We start from the raw sequence: 17,092 nt of genomic DNA, 5'->3' as shown, positions 1-17,092 counted from the left end.
CGAGGTAAGCGCGAGTGCTATCCAGTGAGTGCTTTTCAGCGCGCGAAGGCTGAAATATGCCTACGCGTGCTGAAGAGACCCAAACGGTCACAGAGACCGTTACTAACAGCGCGCGACGCGAGGTAACAAGAAAAAATGCAGCTGACAAGCCGACCACAAACAACATTAATACCAGAAAATATTAACACTTAGCGCATGAAGATAACGTGCTACCACCAATATTAAAGATGAAGTGAATAATACTTATCTTGACTGAGGAGCAGCAAGAAAAGAGGGCTGTTTTCAGTCAAGATGGGTATTATTCCATGGATACGGCGGTGATTGGTGCATTACAATGAACTACTTTTGTTCTCCCATTGGCTACTTGTCGTTTGCCTTATGGGACTTGTAGTTGATCTTGACTGGAGCTGCTATTAAAAATAAAGAAAAGACTACTGCATAATGGGAGCCTCCGGTCTTGTCATAAAATGTGTGTGAGACTGACTTTCCCAGGACAAGAACAATGAAGTTCTGACTAGAGTAAAACCTGCAACAATACTGTTACCTGACAAGCCGGATGATGAGGACATTGCAAGACAAACCAATCAAGGACATGTGAAAAGAGTAAAATTAGAATTCATAGATTTGGGATTTTAGTTTTATTGGATAAAGTGTGAACATACAATTCACTGACCAATAGGGATTTGGGTGGGTAGTTTTAACAGTTTTGATATAACAAGAGTACACGGAGAGAAGACATTCATCCTGACTTTTGCCCATATGGCGTCTTGACAAGAGACATGCTTAACTTTAATGCTTAGAGACTTTGCCTTTCCTGAACTTTGATGCTGAAGCCTGATGCCTTGCTGATCGACTGATGTCCTGAGGATGAAGACTGATTCTGCTTTGCTGACCCATACTGAGGATAGGTATGACCTAAACTGTGATTATTATGCATATTTGCTTTTTTTCTAGGTACCAACTGCGCTGTTTTGATAGAGCCATAGTTAGAGGTTTTTCCAAATTTGTGTTACTAAATTGTTTTGCATGAAGCCCAACATGCTGATGCTAATCCGAAGTTAGTTAAGGATCCTCACTAATGAATTATGATATCAGGGACTAGTGCTTGGCGAATTTCTCTGCTACACTTCATGTACATCATTACATTGACGCAGCTGACTTTGTTATTGATTTGCACCATAACCTTAGAATGTGTTGTTATTCAAGCTCTGATTAGATTACGTTTCTTCTGCCACTTTGGACAACTAGTATTGTTTCTTTATGTGTTTCATCTGATTTTGAGATTAATCTACATTACCTTAGCGTTGTTAATATATGGAAATGAATATTCTAAACGTTTACTAAAAGGTGTGCTTATTCATGACTGAAAGGTCATGGTGCATGACAATTACTGACTCCATTGATTATTGATTTTATTGATTGCTAATGATTATTGATTATTGTGTATTGATTATTGATGATGTACTGGAGCTATGGTAAGAACATCTTAATTGCAAGTCAAAAGGTTCATCAACCTATTCGCGTCCCCTTGTAAATGTACTTATTAAGGTCAGACGTGCTAGCACGATCAAGTGATTACCCAACTCCTTCACTGGCCCTGACAGATCTCCTGTGCTGAATCTCAGAAAAATTATAAATTGAGGTTTAGAATGCTCAGTAGAGTGTAGCATATATTGTGGCACTACAAAACGAAAACAGATAGCATGCAACCTCAATGTATTTGGAGGATAATAAAACAGCACAAATTACTAAAATGCAAATCACACCACCACAAAAGAATCAATAGTTAATATGAGAGGAATATATCGAAGGTTGCTGAGCAGCAACGAAAGGTGGAGACTGGGTGCTGCTATGAGCCTTTATTGAAATGCTTGTCTGGCATTGGTTTTTCTGGTCACATGTTTTGTAGTTCACGACACACAGTTTTTCTTGCTTTATTTGGTTTTGCTTTTATACTATTCTCAGAATAATGCAGCCTTGTTAAATTGGGTTGCTAATGCTATGTAAAGAACGATGGAATCATAATTCTGACCTCTGTCCTGGCACAGAATCCAGTCACTCATACATCACAAGAGTAATTAGGCTTTTCCAAAGTTAGCAGAAGAAACATTATCCTTTCTGCTTCAGGACACGCTCATTGCTCTTGAAAATTATTTAGACATGTTTTATGTGTTTGTCAAGTAATTCACTTAAACAAACGTTTTTCATAAAAATAAAATAAAGTTATTCTTACTTTGCTCGCTTAACATTTTGGATACATAAAAATAATTGTTAATATTAGCTGTTCCTTGACGGCTTTTCTCAAGATACTTAACAAAGGCTTACATTAATTTCATATAAACCTCATGTTATTTTCGCAAAAACATTTTTGCAACTCTCACCTTACAATTCAAATCCAAACTTTCAAAGATAAACATTGTGCGCCTGATGCCTGTAAATTTGTTTAGTGCCAGAGTTTTGGTTTTGTGATGTCTGTATGAATAAAAAAGCATTAGTGTATTAGGAGTATTCGGAATAGAGCTTATGAATGATAGTTTCTAACTTTGAAAGTAATGCACTTAAGTGTTTTGGTAATTAGTTTCAATAGTAACACTGTTGACCTGAATACATTGAATGTGAATGGTCAGGGTTCTGATATGAGTAGAACATGAACGTGGGAATTTAAGGACCCTGATTTTTAGTTGGAGGCAGTCTTATCCACTGGTGGGTTACTGCTGTGTCAGATCTCAATTGTCCCGGTGGTCCTGCGGCAACACCAGGCCACATTTTACTGACTGGAAAATTCAGCCTTTAAAATCACATGCAGATTGGGCAAGGGCTGCGGGGGTCCACTTCATGACCCCCTTCCACAGCACCCTACCCAAAACACTACTTCGTATTGTAGCAGTTACCCCGCTTCTATTTGCCACCTGATCAGAGCTGATGGTAAATGAGAGCTTAATGCAGATGGATTTTATAATACCGTCTCTAATGTGACTCAGAAAAAATGGGTCAGTGTGGTTACTTCAAAGGGAAAGAATCTCCTGCATTGCACCCCTCTTTAAATAACATTACCCTCAAAATGATCCAGTAAGGGTTTGCCAACTTGGTATGTTCTCTGTCCAAGAACACAGCAATAATGAAGAAATAGCAACACCTAATCATGAAAATAGTCTCAAAGCACACTGTCACTCTTTCAGCTACTCTGGTGCTTGAAGAATATACACGTAGTGCTCAAAGGATGATGATAGTATTTATTGATGAATCATTTGCAATCCGTGCCAAATAATTTGAGCATCCTCAAGAAATCATAATTTCTAAAATGAAGATCATCATCATCAATCCAAAGCACGTAGACTTTGAACGGCCATATTATGAGCGCTTATCCATGACCCCCATGGATTTCGGACCCAGATAGTCCTTGATCAAGTGGAATGTACTGTAAACTAAAAAAAAATTCATCAAATTCCTCAAACTTATTCTTAAGAGAAATCAAAACAAAAACGAAGTCACAATGGGCAGATTAATAGTTCAATTGGAGAAAGACAAGGCTATGTTACTCTGATACATTAATGTACAATTTTCCAGTAAGTTGTGGTTATCTAAGCTGGTCATAGAATGCTTACGCTCTAGTGAGCACAACAAGATGTGACTTGATCAACATGTGTACAAAATTGGGTTACTGGTTGGTGAAACCCTACTCAAGCAGCAACCACAGTTCTGTCATGGTCAAATCACAAGTTCAGGTGGACTGCGATGGAGGGCAAACTGGCTACATGGACCCTGTTAGGTCAGCTGAACAAAGTACCATAAATCCTGGCTGCAGAGCAGTGCAGTCGCAAGTGGATGATGTGTCGTGCACCAGCGGTTCCTACGAGTTGCAAGGCTGCGATGTAAGGTCCTGCATTGTCATTGAGGATGCAGTCGATGAGGGGTTTGTGAAGTGAAGTCCTGTGTCAAAGAGCATCGTACAGCGCCTGGTTCCAAAGAACCTGCAGGACTTGTGATATGGGGTCCTACATTGTTGTTGAGGATGCCATCAATGAGGGGCTTGCGATGTGAAGAGCTGCATCGAGGATGCGTAATACAGCAGCAGTTAGCTGAGAGGTCTGGGCAGTGATTAAATGTCCTTCGCCAGGGACATGCCACACAGCAGTCCAAATGTGCAGTTTGGTGAGATGAAGAGTTGAGAAGCAGCTCCGATGTGAAGTTTTTGAGAGACAATGTGTTGCAATTCATCGGTTCTCCTGCCACCACAGTTGGACTGGCAGAGCACCTTCAGGACCACTTCCAAGGGTCCAGGACTGGGTGGCACCACTAATGAGGGCAGGTCTCACAGCTGGCAGAGTGTAGGTGCTGGGTTCAAGATGGAGGAAGCCTGGTTTGTCCCTGAAGCTTCTGATAAGGAAGCCAGCTAACCAGCCCCTGGGGCCACTCAGGTAGTCCTGGGTTCAAGATGTAGGTAGATGTAGGGCAACAGGGAAGCACAGCAGGGCAGCAGAGGCAGTCCTTCTTGCACCAAAGCAGCACAGCAGTCCTTCTTCTGATTCTTTCACAGGTCCAGATATGTACAGAAGAGTTGGGGTCTGGGGTCCAATATTTATGCCTGGGGCACACTTTGAAGCAGGAGGAGTTTCTAGAGGCTTCTGCCCCCCCCCCCCGAAATGCCAGGCATCCCCTTTCTCATGCCATTGCCCTAGCTTGTCTGGGGCACAAACCACTAGTGGCAAATGCTTTGTTAGAGTGTTCAGACACCGCCTTTGTGAGGTGCAGGTATGATAGGTGACAGCTCCTCCCCCTTGTTAAGCCAGAATGGCTCATCCTGCCAACACCAAGCATTCCTTTGTCTCACTGTCTGGGAGTAATACACTAAGTTCAACTTCGAAATATATTTTTTACACACCAAACATGAACTGTCTACCTGCTCCCAATTGACAGTTATTACTTATTAAAAGTAATAACATAACAAAATGCTATCCTATGGGAAAGATAGGACTTGATGTAGTGAAAAACAAATGTAGAGTCATACAAAACTTAAAAGTACATGTCAAACTTTTTCAGTACAATGCACACATCCTTCAGATGCTTCTTTCATTTCAGGCTGTACTGTTACCATGGGGAGCAGGGTCACAACTGATTTGCATATGGCTGGGTCCAAACAGAGGAGGTGTGGTGAGCAAAACAAAACAATGGATTAAAACCCACATCTATGAGTAGGGGTGAATGTTTGCATTGTTCAGTATTCCGTCCAACATCTGTTCTTTTTTACTTTGTTGCCCTAAGTGGGAAGGGTATGCCCAGACATGGGTCCTGTGCTCACTGTGCCACTAGATTCAAGCTAGGCTGGCTGATGAGGGGCAATGCCCTGAAACCGATCCCATGATGCTTGTTTGAGGTCCAAGGAGGACCTGGCCTGCCAGTTCAGGCTGGACTATTCCCATGGGAGCAGGGTCAAGACTGATTTGTATATGGTTGGATCCAAACTGAGGTGGTGTGGTGAGCAAACAAATGATGGATTAAACCCAGATCTAGGACTAGAAGTGAATATTTGCATTGTTCATCATTCTGTCCATTATCTGTTCTTTTTGCTTTTATCACCTTTACCATTGGCAAAACTGCGAGATGAACCGTAAATAATGGTTAACATCTAATATCAGGGCAGATGGCAATAACGTTTAAAATATGGCCAATTTTACAATAGTCACCAAACAATATCTCGATGAATTGAAAAGTCACGATAAAAATAAATGCTGTCATAAACATACTTACTTATATTTATAACAGTGTGTTATCAACACGTCTCACTGCTCAGTCTCTCAGTAATTTGACTTATTGAACAGTTATAACTGTAACAAGAGGTCTTGACGAAACATTTAACAATACTTATTATGATACTTTTTGCAGACTAATGATTTTACCTTGGACGATATAAGGCTACGCCCACAAGGATCATCGCCTATTTATGAATATTCTGCAGGCGGGGAATACTTCAAACAACAGGTATGATGACTAGCGTTCTCATGCTTCTACCCATGAATGTACTGAAAATGTTCTGTTTGGTGAATAACATCTTAACCCCTTCGCTGCCAGGCCTTTTCCCCCTCTTGTGGCGAGCCTTTTTTTGGCTATTTGGGGCAGTTCGCGCTTAGGCCCTCATAACTTTTTGTCCACATACGCTAGCCAAGCCAAATTTGCGTCCTTTTTTTCCAACATCCTAGGGATTCTAGAGGTACCCAGACTTTGTGGGTTCCCCAGAAGGAGGCCAAGAAATTAGCCAAAATACAGTGAAAAGTTAGTTTTTTTCAAAAACATTGGAAAACGGGGCTGCAGAAGAAGGCTTGTGGTTTTTTCCCTGAAAAGGGCATCAACAAAGGGTTTGCGGTGCTGAAATCACCAGCTTCCCAGTTTTCAGGAACAGGCAGACTTGAATCAGAAAACCCAATTTTTCAGCACAATTTTTGCATTTTACTGGGACATACCCCATTTTTACTATTTTTTGTGCTTTCAGCCTCCTTCCAGTCAGTGACAGAAATGGGCATGAAACCAACGCTGGATCCCAGACACCGCAACATTTCTGAAAAGTAGACAAAATTCTGAATTCAGCAAGGGGTAATTTGTGTAGTTCCTACAAGGGTTTCCTACAGAAAATAACAACTGAAAAAGAAAAATATTGAAATTGAGGTGAAAAAAACATCAATTTTTCTCTACGTTTTACTCTGTAACTTTTTCCTGCAATGTCAGATTTTCGAAAGCAATATACTGTTACGTCTGCTGGACTCTTCTGATTGCGGGGATATATAGGGCTTGTAGGTTCATCAAGAACTCTAAGTACCCAGAGCCAATAAATGACCTGCACCCTGCAGTGGGTTTTCATTCTATACCGGGTATACAGCAATTCATTTGCTGAAATATAAAAAGTAAAAAATAGCTATCAAGAAAACCTTTGTATTTCCAAAATGGGCACAAGATAAGGTGTTGAGAAGCAGTGGTTATTTGCACATCTCTGAATTCCGGGGTGCCCATACTAGCATGTGAATTCCAGGGCATTTCTCAAATAGACGTCTTTTTTACACACTGTCTTACATTTGGAAGGGAAAAATGTAGAGAAAGACAAGGGGCAATAACGCTTGTTTTGCTATTCTATGTTCCCCCAAGTCTCCCGATAAAAATGATACCTCACTTGTGTGGGTGGACCTAGCGTCCGCGACAGGATATGCCCCAAAACACAACATGGACACATCACAGAAAACAGCTGTTTTTTGAAAAGTGCCTACCTGTAGATTTTGGCCTGTAGCTCAGCCGGCACCTAGGAAAACCTACCAAACCTGTGCATTTTTAAAAACTAGAGACCTAGGGGAATTCAAGGTGGGGTGACTTGTGGGGCTCTGACCAGGTTCTGTTACCCAGAATCCTTTGCAAACCTCAAAATTTGGCTAAAAAAACACGTTTTCCTCACATTTCGGTGACAGAAAGTTCTGGAATCTGAGAGGAGCCACAAATGTCCTTCCACCTAGCGTTCCCCCAAGTCTCCCGATAAAAAAGATACCTCACTTGTGTGGGTAGGCCTAGCGCCCGCGACAGGAAATGGCCCAAAACACAACGTGGACACATCACATTTTTTCATAGAAAACAGTGCCTACCTGTGGATTTTGGACTCTAGCTCAGCCGGCCCCAGGGGGGGCAGAGATGGCCTAAAATAAATTTCCCCCCCCAACCCCCCCCCGGGCAGCGACCCTTGCCTACAAGGTCGCTCCCCTTGCGTGACGGTGCAAAAAAAAAGATCCCTGGTGCCTAGTGGTTTCTGCCCCCCTTGGGGGCAGATTGACCTACAATAGGCCAATCTGCCCCCAAGGGGGGCAGAAATGGTCTAAATACAATTTGCCCCCCAGGGGAGCGACCCTTGCCTGATGGGTCACTCCCCATCTCTAAAAAAACAAATAAACAAAAAAACAAAAAACACAAAAAAACTATTTGCTCTGGCGCATAGAGGTTTCTGCCCCCCCCCCCGGGGGCAGATCGGCCTAATACCAATAGGCTGATCTGCCCCCAGGGGGGGCAGAAATGGCCTAAAATAAATTTGCCCCCAACCCCCTCCCGGAGAGCGACCCTTGCCTACAAGGTTGCTCCCCTTGCGTGACGGCGCAAAAAAAAAAGATCCCTGGTGCCTAGTGGTTTCTGCCCCCCTTGGGGGCAGATTGACCTAAAATCGGCCGATCTGCCCCCAAAGCGGGCAGAAATGGCCTAAATACAATTTGCCGCTCCAGGGGAGCGACCCTTGTCCAAGGGATCGCTCCCCATCTGTAAAACAAAAAAAAAACAAAAATCCCTGGTGCCTAGTGGGATCAGCCTAATCAAAATAGGCTGATCTACCCCCCAGGGGGGGCAGAAATGGCCTAAAATAATTCCCCACCCCAGGGAGCGACCCTTGCCTAAGGGGTCGCTCCCCTTGCGTGAAATTCATGCAAAAAATAAAAACTCCCTGGTGTCTAATGGTTTCTGCCCCATTGGCCTCATCAAAATAGGCCAATCTGCCCCCAACGGGGGCAGAAATGGCCTAAATATAATTTGCCCCCTAGGGGAGCGACCCTTGCCTAAGGGGTCGCTCCCCACCTAAAAAAAAAAACATAACAAAAAGAAAAAAACTAAAAATTATCCCTGGTGCCTAGTGATTTCTGCCCCCCCCATGGGGGCAGATCGGCCTAATAATAGGCCGATCTGCCCCCAGGGGGGGCAGAAAAGGCCTTCCCAAAAAAATGTCCCCCCTGGGAGCGACCCTTGCCCAAGGAGTCGCTCCCTTTTGTCAGTTTCAGAGAAAAAAAAAAATCCCTGGTGTCTAGTGGGGTTTCAAAAGTCGGATTGCAAGCAATCCGGCTTTTGAAACCCTGGGAGAGACTTCAAAGGGAAGGAAATACATTTCCTTCCCTATGAAGCCCCTCCGGGCCTCCCCCATGGGATTGAAAGAGAAATGCTTTGCAGAACAAGTTAAAGGAGATGAAATACAGAGGAAGATTCCTGTGCCTGCAAGGCCCAAGAGAATGTTTACCCCTCCTTGAGAATTTAACCCAAACCACATGCTGTTCAGAAAACCCATACTGAACTGTTGAGACTCTTGTACTAACAGAACTGTACCAAGCTACCAGATGCTATGATTGCATGACATTAGTCATGGGATTAGGAACCATGCTTTGCCAAAGTGAGCCCTATAAGGTCAAATATATTTAGATTAACAATAATGAATTCTGTGCTAATGAATAACCGTGTATGGGAAACTCATGGGTGGTCATAATGGTAGTAGTGGAATGCAGGCATTATACTAAAGATATCGTATCAGAAATTTAGCTTACACTTTTTGTCTGATCTAGAGGGTTTTCAGGGTGCCGGAGGCATTAGTGAGTCAAAGGACAGAGTTGTTTTGTAGATATTTAGGCCCTCATTTGCCTGCCACACATCTCCTAATGACACCAGGGATTAACTGTATTTACAAGACAGAGCTCCATTGCACACGTTTTCACAGATGCGTCAGAATTTCCAATGCATCTGTTGACGCTAAACTGAGGCATTGCTGGAGTTGCGTCAGTAAGCTAACGCAACTCCAGCAATGCGAGGAGAGTCCCATAGGAAAAAGCCCTGTGTCAATTCTACACCTGCTCTGAAAAGGCGGTAAAAGTTTGATGCAGTGAAGTCGTAGAATGACTCAGTGAAAATTTGTAAATTTGACTGCATCAGTTTTACATGGCTTTTTATGTGGGAACTCCTACCCTGCATACATTATACGTGGCGCAGATAAAATGTGACCTAGGGCTTTACAAACTGACGCATTGGACCCAATGCATCAGTTTGTAAATATGGAGTAGGGTAGTGCACTGCTAGCACTTTCACTATATAAAAAATAAATAACACTGTGGTGGTGCAAAGGGAGTGTAAATGAGTCCCTAAGTGCCTCATTACAAGTGGCCTGGAATGGCTTGGGTTCCCCCCATCAGAATTACTGATATAGGTAACTCTGAGGGCAAGGAAAAGACCTTGAGTTTTCCCTTAGAAATTAGGGATTAATGGGGTGATTTAATTCTGGGTCCGAATTCCCCTGTGATTTCTCATTTCCCCCCAGATTTTCAGAAGAGGAAATCTTTGTGTAAAAAGAGAGATCTACTGAAACACCATGGTCTCATAATTCTGAGTGGGTAGGTGACTGCTATTACCCTCACCATAGGAATTATGAGGCCACTGGTATGAGGGCCATAGTGTAGAAATATTGTTTATTTTATGGTGCTACATCTAGGTCCAGCAGAAGGTTCAGGTAACCGAAGAACATTGTTTTATCAAGTGTTAGAAGGGAACATCAATCTTTCTGTGGCTCTCCAGAATGAGAGGGGATGTTGGATTTTCCATATTCTGACTGTTGCTGGCCTTTTCTGGTTTGTACTGAAATTAAAGCCAGGGAGAATTTATGTTGGGAGTAGTGCAACTTTTCCTGTACGGAGGTTGTTCCATCTGCAAGGAGAGCCTGATGTGCAATATAGAGTGCCTTGAAAGAGGCTTATCTACAGAATGGCAGCCAGTAAAGTCCTGGCAGGCAATATATAATCCCATGGGTATAAATGGAATATTGAAGACAAGTTTCTAACCATATGAAGCCTTTGCAAAGCTGATCCGGTTGACCGAGACACAGACAATTAACATAGCTCAGAAGAGCGACCATAATTATCATGGTGACTACCACTTGATATAAGTTCTAGGAAAGCGTCCAACAACTAAATTACTTTGAAGGGGTGAAAGAAGGAAGAATTGACTTCTAAATCCACCTGTGGCACCAAAGTAAACTTAGGCCCATATTTATACTTTTTTAGCGCCGCATTTGCGTTGTTTTTTGACGCAAAATCGGCGCAAATTTTCAAAATACAATTGTATTTTGTACGTTTTCGCTGTTTTTGCGTAAAAAAATGACGCAAATGCGGCGCTAAAAAATTATAAATATGGGCCTTAATGTCTAAGGTGACTCTGAGGTTCTTCATAGACTCAGAGGGACTGATGGAAAGGCAAACCAGTCATTCACTCGAATGGTACTTGGAAATGAAGCACAGTGTTGCACAGCAGGCCTTGAGTCTTGCTGACATTACATTCAAATGACTACTGGGTATCCAGTCACTAGCTGTGAGAGAATAAGTTCTTAGTGCACAAACCCAGGTGATGGTTCTGTTCTGTTTTTATTCAGGAATTTCTACTTGTTATCTGCCTAGCAAGTAAGTCTAAATGATTAGAAAAAGAAGGAAGTGGTAAGTGTTGAGGAAAGGGTGTGAGAAAAGAGCCAGAATGAACCCCAGAAATAACTGGGTGAGGGTGTTAGAGGATGTGAGCACAGTCCTAAAGAAATGGGGTGTCCCAACCCAAGGACTTGTGTTGAATACCCATCTGAAAAGGGCAAAACAGGACAGTGATGTAGTTTGACATTCCAAATGCAGCATATCAGTCAAGCAGCAGGAATCTGTCAGCATAATTTCTATCTGCTTGCATTTTAAGATCACATAGCGATAAAAGAAGATTGTGAGAAACTTGAAAAGGATGTGAGTACAAGGTGACAGAAACTCCAACAATGATCTTCAACAAAGAAGAGATTAGAAAAAGGGTGGAGAGTAAGAACCTCAACTGCAGCATATTGCCTCCAGCACAAAATATGGAATAAGGTATAGGGAAGGAGATAGAGAAACACAGGAGTTGCAGCTCATTCCTCACCCCCCCCACCCTCTAGCAATAGACAATGTTTCTAAGTCACAGTCATGTAGACTTATGTAGTGGTTTGTGAATGAGAAATACGCAAGAGAAATGTCTGTGGAAATGAGCATTGATCATGCATACACCTTTTTCTATGAGTAAGTCTTATCCAGTGCTTCATTGATTATGACTCATAACAATCCCACGAGCTACCAGGGAAACCAATTCAGCCTGGGTACAGCAGGACTCCAAAGTCAAGGAACAGCTAAGAGTCCCAAGTAGAGTTACTCCACCAAGAAGTATAATAAGGCAATCACAAATAACAGTGGGAGGTACTTGGTTGGAAGGGGGAAGGGAAGGAAAAGGCAAGAAAGAGCAGGAAGGGAAAAACAACAAAAGTGCAGGAACCAAACAGTGAACAAACTAACAACAACGGTAACCATACAACCAAGGAAATTGCACAGCAACATTGTTCTAGTACTGACACTTCTTATGCTGCCCAAAAAGATTTCCTCCCATGAGCTGCTATTCTGATTAGCCTGATTCTGCTTCTGCCCCTAAAGACCATCCTCTTTCTCAACAGCAGCTACCATAGGTTGGTCTTCCATACTTTGCAGGTCTCCAACTTACTCTTGTTTTTGAACAAGCATTATATTTGAAAGTTATTTCCTCTAATATAGAGACATTCCTTGTTAAATCCTAAAAAAGATTCAGCACCACTTTGAGAAAAGAAATCAACCCAGGACCCATCAGAAAACATTGGGCCTGATTTAGATATTGGCAGATGGGTTACGCCATCACAACGGTGAAGGATATCCCATTTACCAGAATCTAAATCCCATAGAAAATAAGGGGATTTAGATTTCCGCAGACAGGATAGCTGTCACCGTTGTGACGGAGTAACCCATCTGTCAATATCTAAATCAGACCCTTTGTCCGAATTTAGTTGATGAGTTGGTGATGTGCTGTCTTTTTTATTTATTTTTGTCTGATGAAAGAGACACATACATAATTTAGAAAGGTTTCTGATTCAAAGCATACATTTAGAATGGCTCTGGTGCATGCTGAAGCTGAGACAGAGAATGGATTATTTTGAAAAATGCCAGCAGACATGGGCCTTCTTGAGGAAGCAACATGTTCAAAGAATTCCAAATAACAGAACTGGTAAAATGCTCTGAGAATAGCTCCTGAAAGAATGTCCACAAGCAAACTGTAGCGTCATGACTAGAAATTAGTATAAGCATCTTTGTTGCAATGTTGGTGGCCAAATGCTGAGTTTTTCCTCGAAATGACTGCCAAGTATCTCAAAACTGTTGGTAAGGAACTACATCTTCTCAACTGGATACTAGGTTTTTCTTAAGAATTCTCTGAATGGGCAAGAAGAGGACGAGAGATGGGTGAAGTTTGTTTTTCTATCAGTGTAGTTGATCTGTATTTGCTAAGATGCTTAGGGCAGTTCTTCAACTAGGACTAAACCATCTCTCTATTTGCACCTGAAGGTATAGTTGGCAGTTCTGGTGGCAATAAATTCATTTAAGACTGGTCTGCAGGGTTTGGTGTCCTAATTTGCATCTGTGGCCTTAAAAGGGATTTGAAGGCCTGAGAGAGCCACTGGTCAAAATTACAGAAAACAGATGATGGGCAGACGAGTTTAGAATGAGGTGGAATTAAGGTTTCAATTGATTCTTTCAATGTTATGAGTTGGTTGCTTACAGTTGGTAGTGTAGAGGGCTGGAACAATGTTTTTGTTTTGGGACTACAATAAATCAGCATAAGGATATTAAATTGATTAGATTGGTGCTCACTGTCAGGGAGAGGGAATGGCTCCAAAACATTTCAAGCCTTATCATCAGCAGAGAGTTTGTTTAGTCAGTGTCCAGCAGAATGCATAGGTGCAACAACGTATTGGCAACCTCCCGTGTTGCACTCTGCTTACAAGGATTAAGGGGCCTTGTGTATGAAGATTACAAATAAAAAAAAAAATTATGACAAATGATGATTCCCAATTAGCAATTTGTACTAAATGGATTTGGTAAAAGTGGATGCAGCTTGCTCACGAACTTCTACCTAACGCATTGGTATTTTGCAAACCGACTTACATACTAATAGTTTATTGTGCAAAATACAGAATTGTAGGGGCAGCAGTTTGACCTACCTCATTAATATTCACAAGGTAGGCTACAAATTGCAACCTGCTATGACTGGCCTCAGTGACAGAGATGGTGGCCTACTGGGGTAGACCATGTCTGTCTTTGCTTTTAAATAAAACAATCTTTCTTTAAATGCAACTCATTTTCCTTAAAGCCAAATGGGATTTTTCTTTTTTTCAATGAAATGTTTCAACAATTTTTTTAAAGGGTAGGCAGTGGTCCAATGGTAAATTGTTCTACGTCTAATTTTTTTTATTGCCAACAGTAATGAAAGGGGTCCAAAAAGGGCCCCTTCTTGTTTGCAGATGGATTTCCACTGCCCTTGGGTTGGTTGTAAAATAATGAATGTTTTGCAACCAGATTTTGGTCACAATACATTAATGTATACCACAAGGAATCAGTATTTAGAAGGGATACATTAACATGTTCCTTCCACATAGCGCTTCCTGATGATTTCCAAAACACATTCCACAATTCAGAGAAACTTCTCAGTATCGTTAAAGAATTTAAGACAACTAATAGAAGGTTTTTAAAGTTTGCAAACACTCTGTAGTACTGAATCTGAGGGTGTTTGAATGCTACAACCTTTTGTATACAAGTCCCTTAGTTAGAGCCAGGATTGTCCTGGGAAGACAGATATTGAAGTCACTGAATGTAAGTTCAGGATGATGACTGGAATTAATCACAGAAAGCTCCCATTACGGCAGTTGTTAATGTTGGAGGCTTGTAAATGAGTAGAAAGGAATATGCATTTTTTTGGTGAGGTAAAGAGGAGAGATTTGCAGTTAGCAGTAGAGAAGGCACTTAGAGGCTTTCTCAATCCCACTTTTACTTCTATGCTGTATCTTACTGCCCGAAAATATCTCTTCGTCTCTTGTGACCATCTATACCACCCTTTGATCTACACACAGTAAGGTCAAGCAGAGGTTAATCTTCTTTCAATAGCAAGTCTTTGCGTCTTATTTATTTATCAGCATTCCTTCTTGGCCTTGTGTCAGTGACAATGCCTTCTATTACTCAGCAGTGGTTTCTGGTGTCGAAGAGACACCCATGAGTAAGCTCATCCTCCCCAGACCAGCCAGGCTTTGAAGGTTATTTGTCTTTTATTCTTCAAATGTGTCATGGTTAGGAATAGTTCTGTAAGAAAGAGGCCTGTAGTATTAAGACTTTCATATTAATTAAAGGAATCAGTGTCTGATTTGTCATCTAAATGAAAATTTAAGTTGCCAAGGACGGTGAAGTTTAAATTTTGCTTAATAAGGTGGGAGTCGATTTTGAAAGCAAATTTACAAATTTCCTTTTTGAAGCCTTGGGGGCTATGCAGAAGGCAGCTAGTGAGGGAGAAATAGGGCTAGGTTGGAGTGGAAAAATATCCTTTGATGTTGGATATAAATAAATAATTAAGGGAACATGTTATCTCATTTCTGTGAACTATAGCTAGACAGCCCCGTATATAGTGATATTGTTATTGTAAATCATAGCCATATAATTTGCGGTGAAATTCACATAACTCTTTTTTGTGGTACTAATCAGGTGTCAGACACAAAGCATGCCTCTTGGATGTTTTTGGTGATATAGCCACACCATTATTTTTCCTGTTGGATTTCATGGTAGTGTACGCCCTATTTTGAGGGTGATAACAGATTTTAGCAAAAATATAAATCCTCTATTGAAGGTCCCATATTAAATTTAGGAATTGCGGTGAGTTCTAAGGTGATCTCACCCTGTGGAAAAGGATAATTCTCTGGTGGTATCTGATGAAATATCTTTTAAAGAAGATAGTCTTCTTTATTGATTTTCTTCTGGAAATATAGTAAGTGCTGCAGAAGCTAAAATAAGTACACATTTTCTATAAATCATCTAATATTGTCCTTATCCATATGAGAAAAAAGTCTGCCATGCAAACTAAAACATGAAAACATGAAAACATGAAATTCTAACAGCAGCAGCCTGTCAAATGATTGTCTGGTGTTATACTGAACCTTCACCATAGCAGTCTAATGAACAACTGGAATGCTAACATTATATTCATGACAAATATGAGGAACACCTGAATGCCATGTTGCTGAAATAGGAGTTGTAGAATAGAAGGCATTTCCTAAGGAGGATATCCCACTAAATAAACAGACTGGAGGGTAATGTTATGGAAACTATGGCTAATGCTCCAGAAAGTTCAAATGAGGACACATTTCTGTAAATTCTCATATATTCCAAATGGCAGGCAGGAAAAAAAGCTGTCATGCTGAGTGACACATGTCCTTCTAACAGAAGCAATGGTCTGTCACTTGATTCCTCAGGGATCTACTGTAGCCTCACCACAGATGTATAATGAACAACTATAGTGTTAACATTCTAAAATCATGACAAAAAGTGGGGCCTTATTAAATGCTGCGATGCTGGAAAAGGAGCTGTTGATGGAGAGCCTTTCTTATGGAATAGGCTATAGTAAATGAAAAATGAGGGGACAATACTGATATGAAACCAGCTGTTTAAATATGGGAGGGGAAGAATGGGTGGTAACACATTTATGAAATTAAGTATTTTACATTTTTATAATCTATTTAAATGCATGGGAGTAGATTTTTGTAGAGGTGCAGGAAGCTAATTTGTAGACAGATCTCACATATAAAACAAATAAATTAGTGTTTCTATTGGTAGTAGGAACCTCTGAATGGGGTTGGATATTTCATTTTTTCTTTTCACTTCCCCCAGATCATTTTGAAAGTAGTTACGTATCATGAACATGCTTTCGCCTTAAGGCATATTTGTAATGAATCAAATATTAGGAAATTACAACACATGTTTATAAACTATAAATTTATTAATTATAAATATTGCTTCTCTGTGCATTGTATAAAAACATGTGAAGGTAATTAAGTAAAGCATATTTTAAAGTAACTGCACTTTAAAGCAAACAGAAAAAAGATAACTACCTAAAAATAATGTGAAACTGTCATGGACTTAACATATCTTAGTTTCTCAATACCTTAAATAAAAGAATACAAACACATGGAACTGACTCACTTCCTGGGCTCGTTTAGTTCAGGAACTTGAAGCAACAGAGATTAGAACAAATTTCATATACATATTTATCTTTCTACAAAGGAAGGAGAATAAATAATCTAAAGCTGCCTACTCCAGCATTGTGTCTCCCAGTGCAGGTACATGGCATTGCACATTGCCCCTGCCTCTATGCATACAAAATGATATATTTTCATCAATTTAGTTTTTCATTTGCATGGAAAAAAACTATA

General features: G+C 41.0%; 1 protein-coding gene across 1 annotated transcript in view; it reads left to right on the top strand.

The window, feature by feature from the left end:
• The window catches only part of AHNAK2 (AHNAK nucleoprotein 2), a 337,863-nt gene that overhangs the window by 292,904 nt on the left and 27,867 nt on the right, over window positions 1-17,092 (top strand). Inside the window, exon 3 of the mRNA XM_069207324.1 lies at window positions 5,884-5,979. Coding sequence (XP_069063425.1) covers window positions 5,884-5,979 — 96 coding nt within the window. The remainder of the gene's footprint in view (window positions 1-5,883; window positions 5,980-17,092) is intronic.

This window comes from Pleurodeles waltl, chromosome 9 (assembly GCF_031143425.1).
Source record: "Pleurodeles waltl isolate 20211129_DDA chromosome 9, aPleWal1.hap1.20221129, whole genome shotgun sequence".
In the NCBI taxonomy this organism is placed as follows: domain Eukaryota; kingdom Metazoa; phylum Chordata; class Amphibia; order Caudata; family Salamandridae; genus Pleurodeles; species Pleurodeles waltl.
The sequence above is the reverse complement of the archived record's forward strand: the minus strand, read 5'-3'. Positions and strand labels throughout refer to the sequence as shown.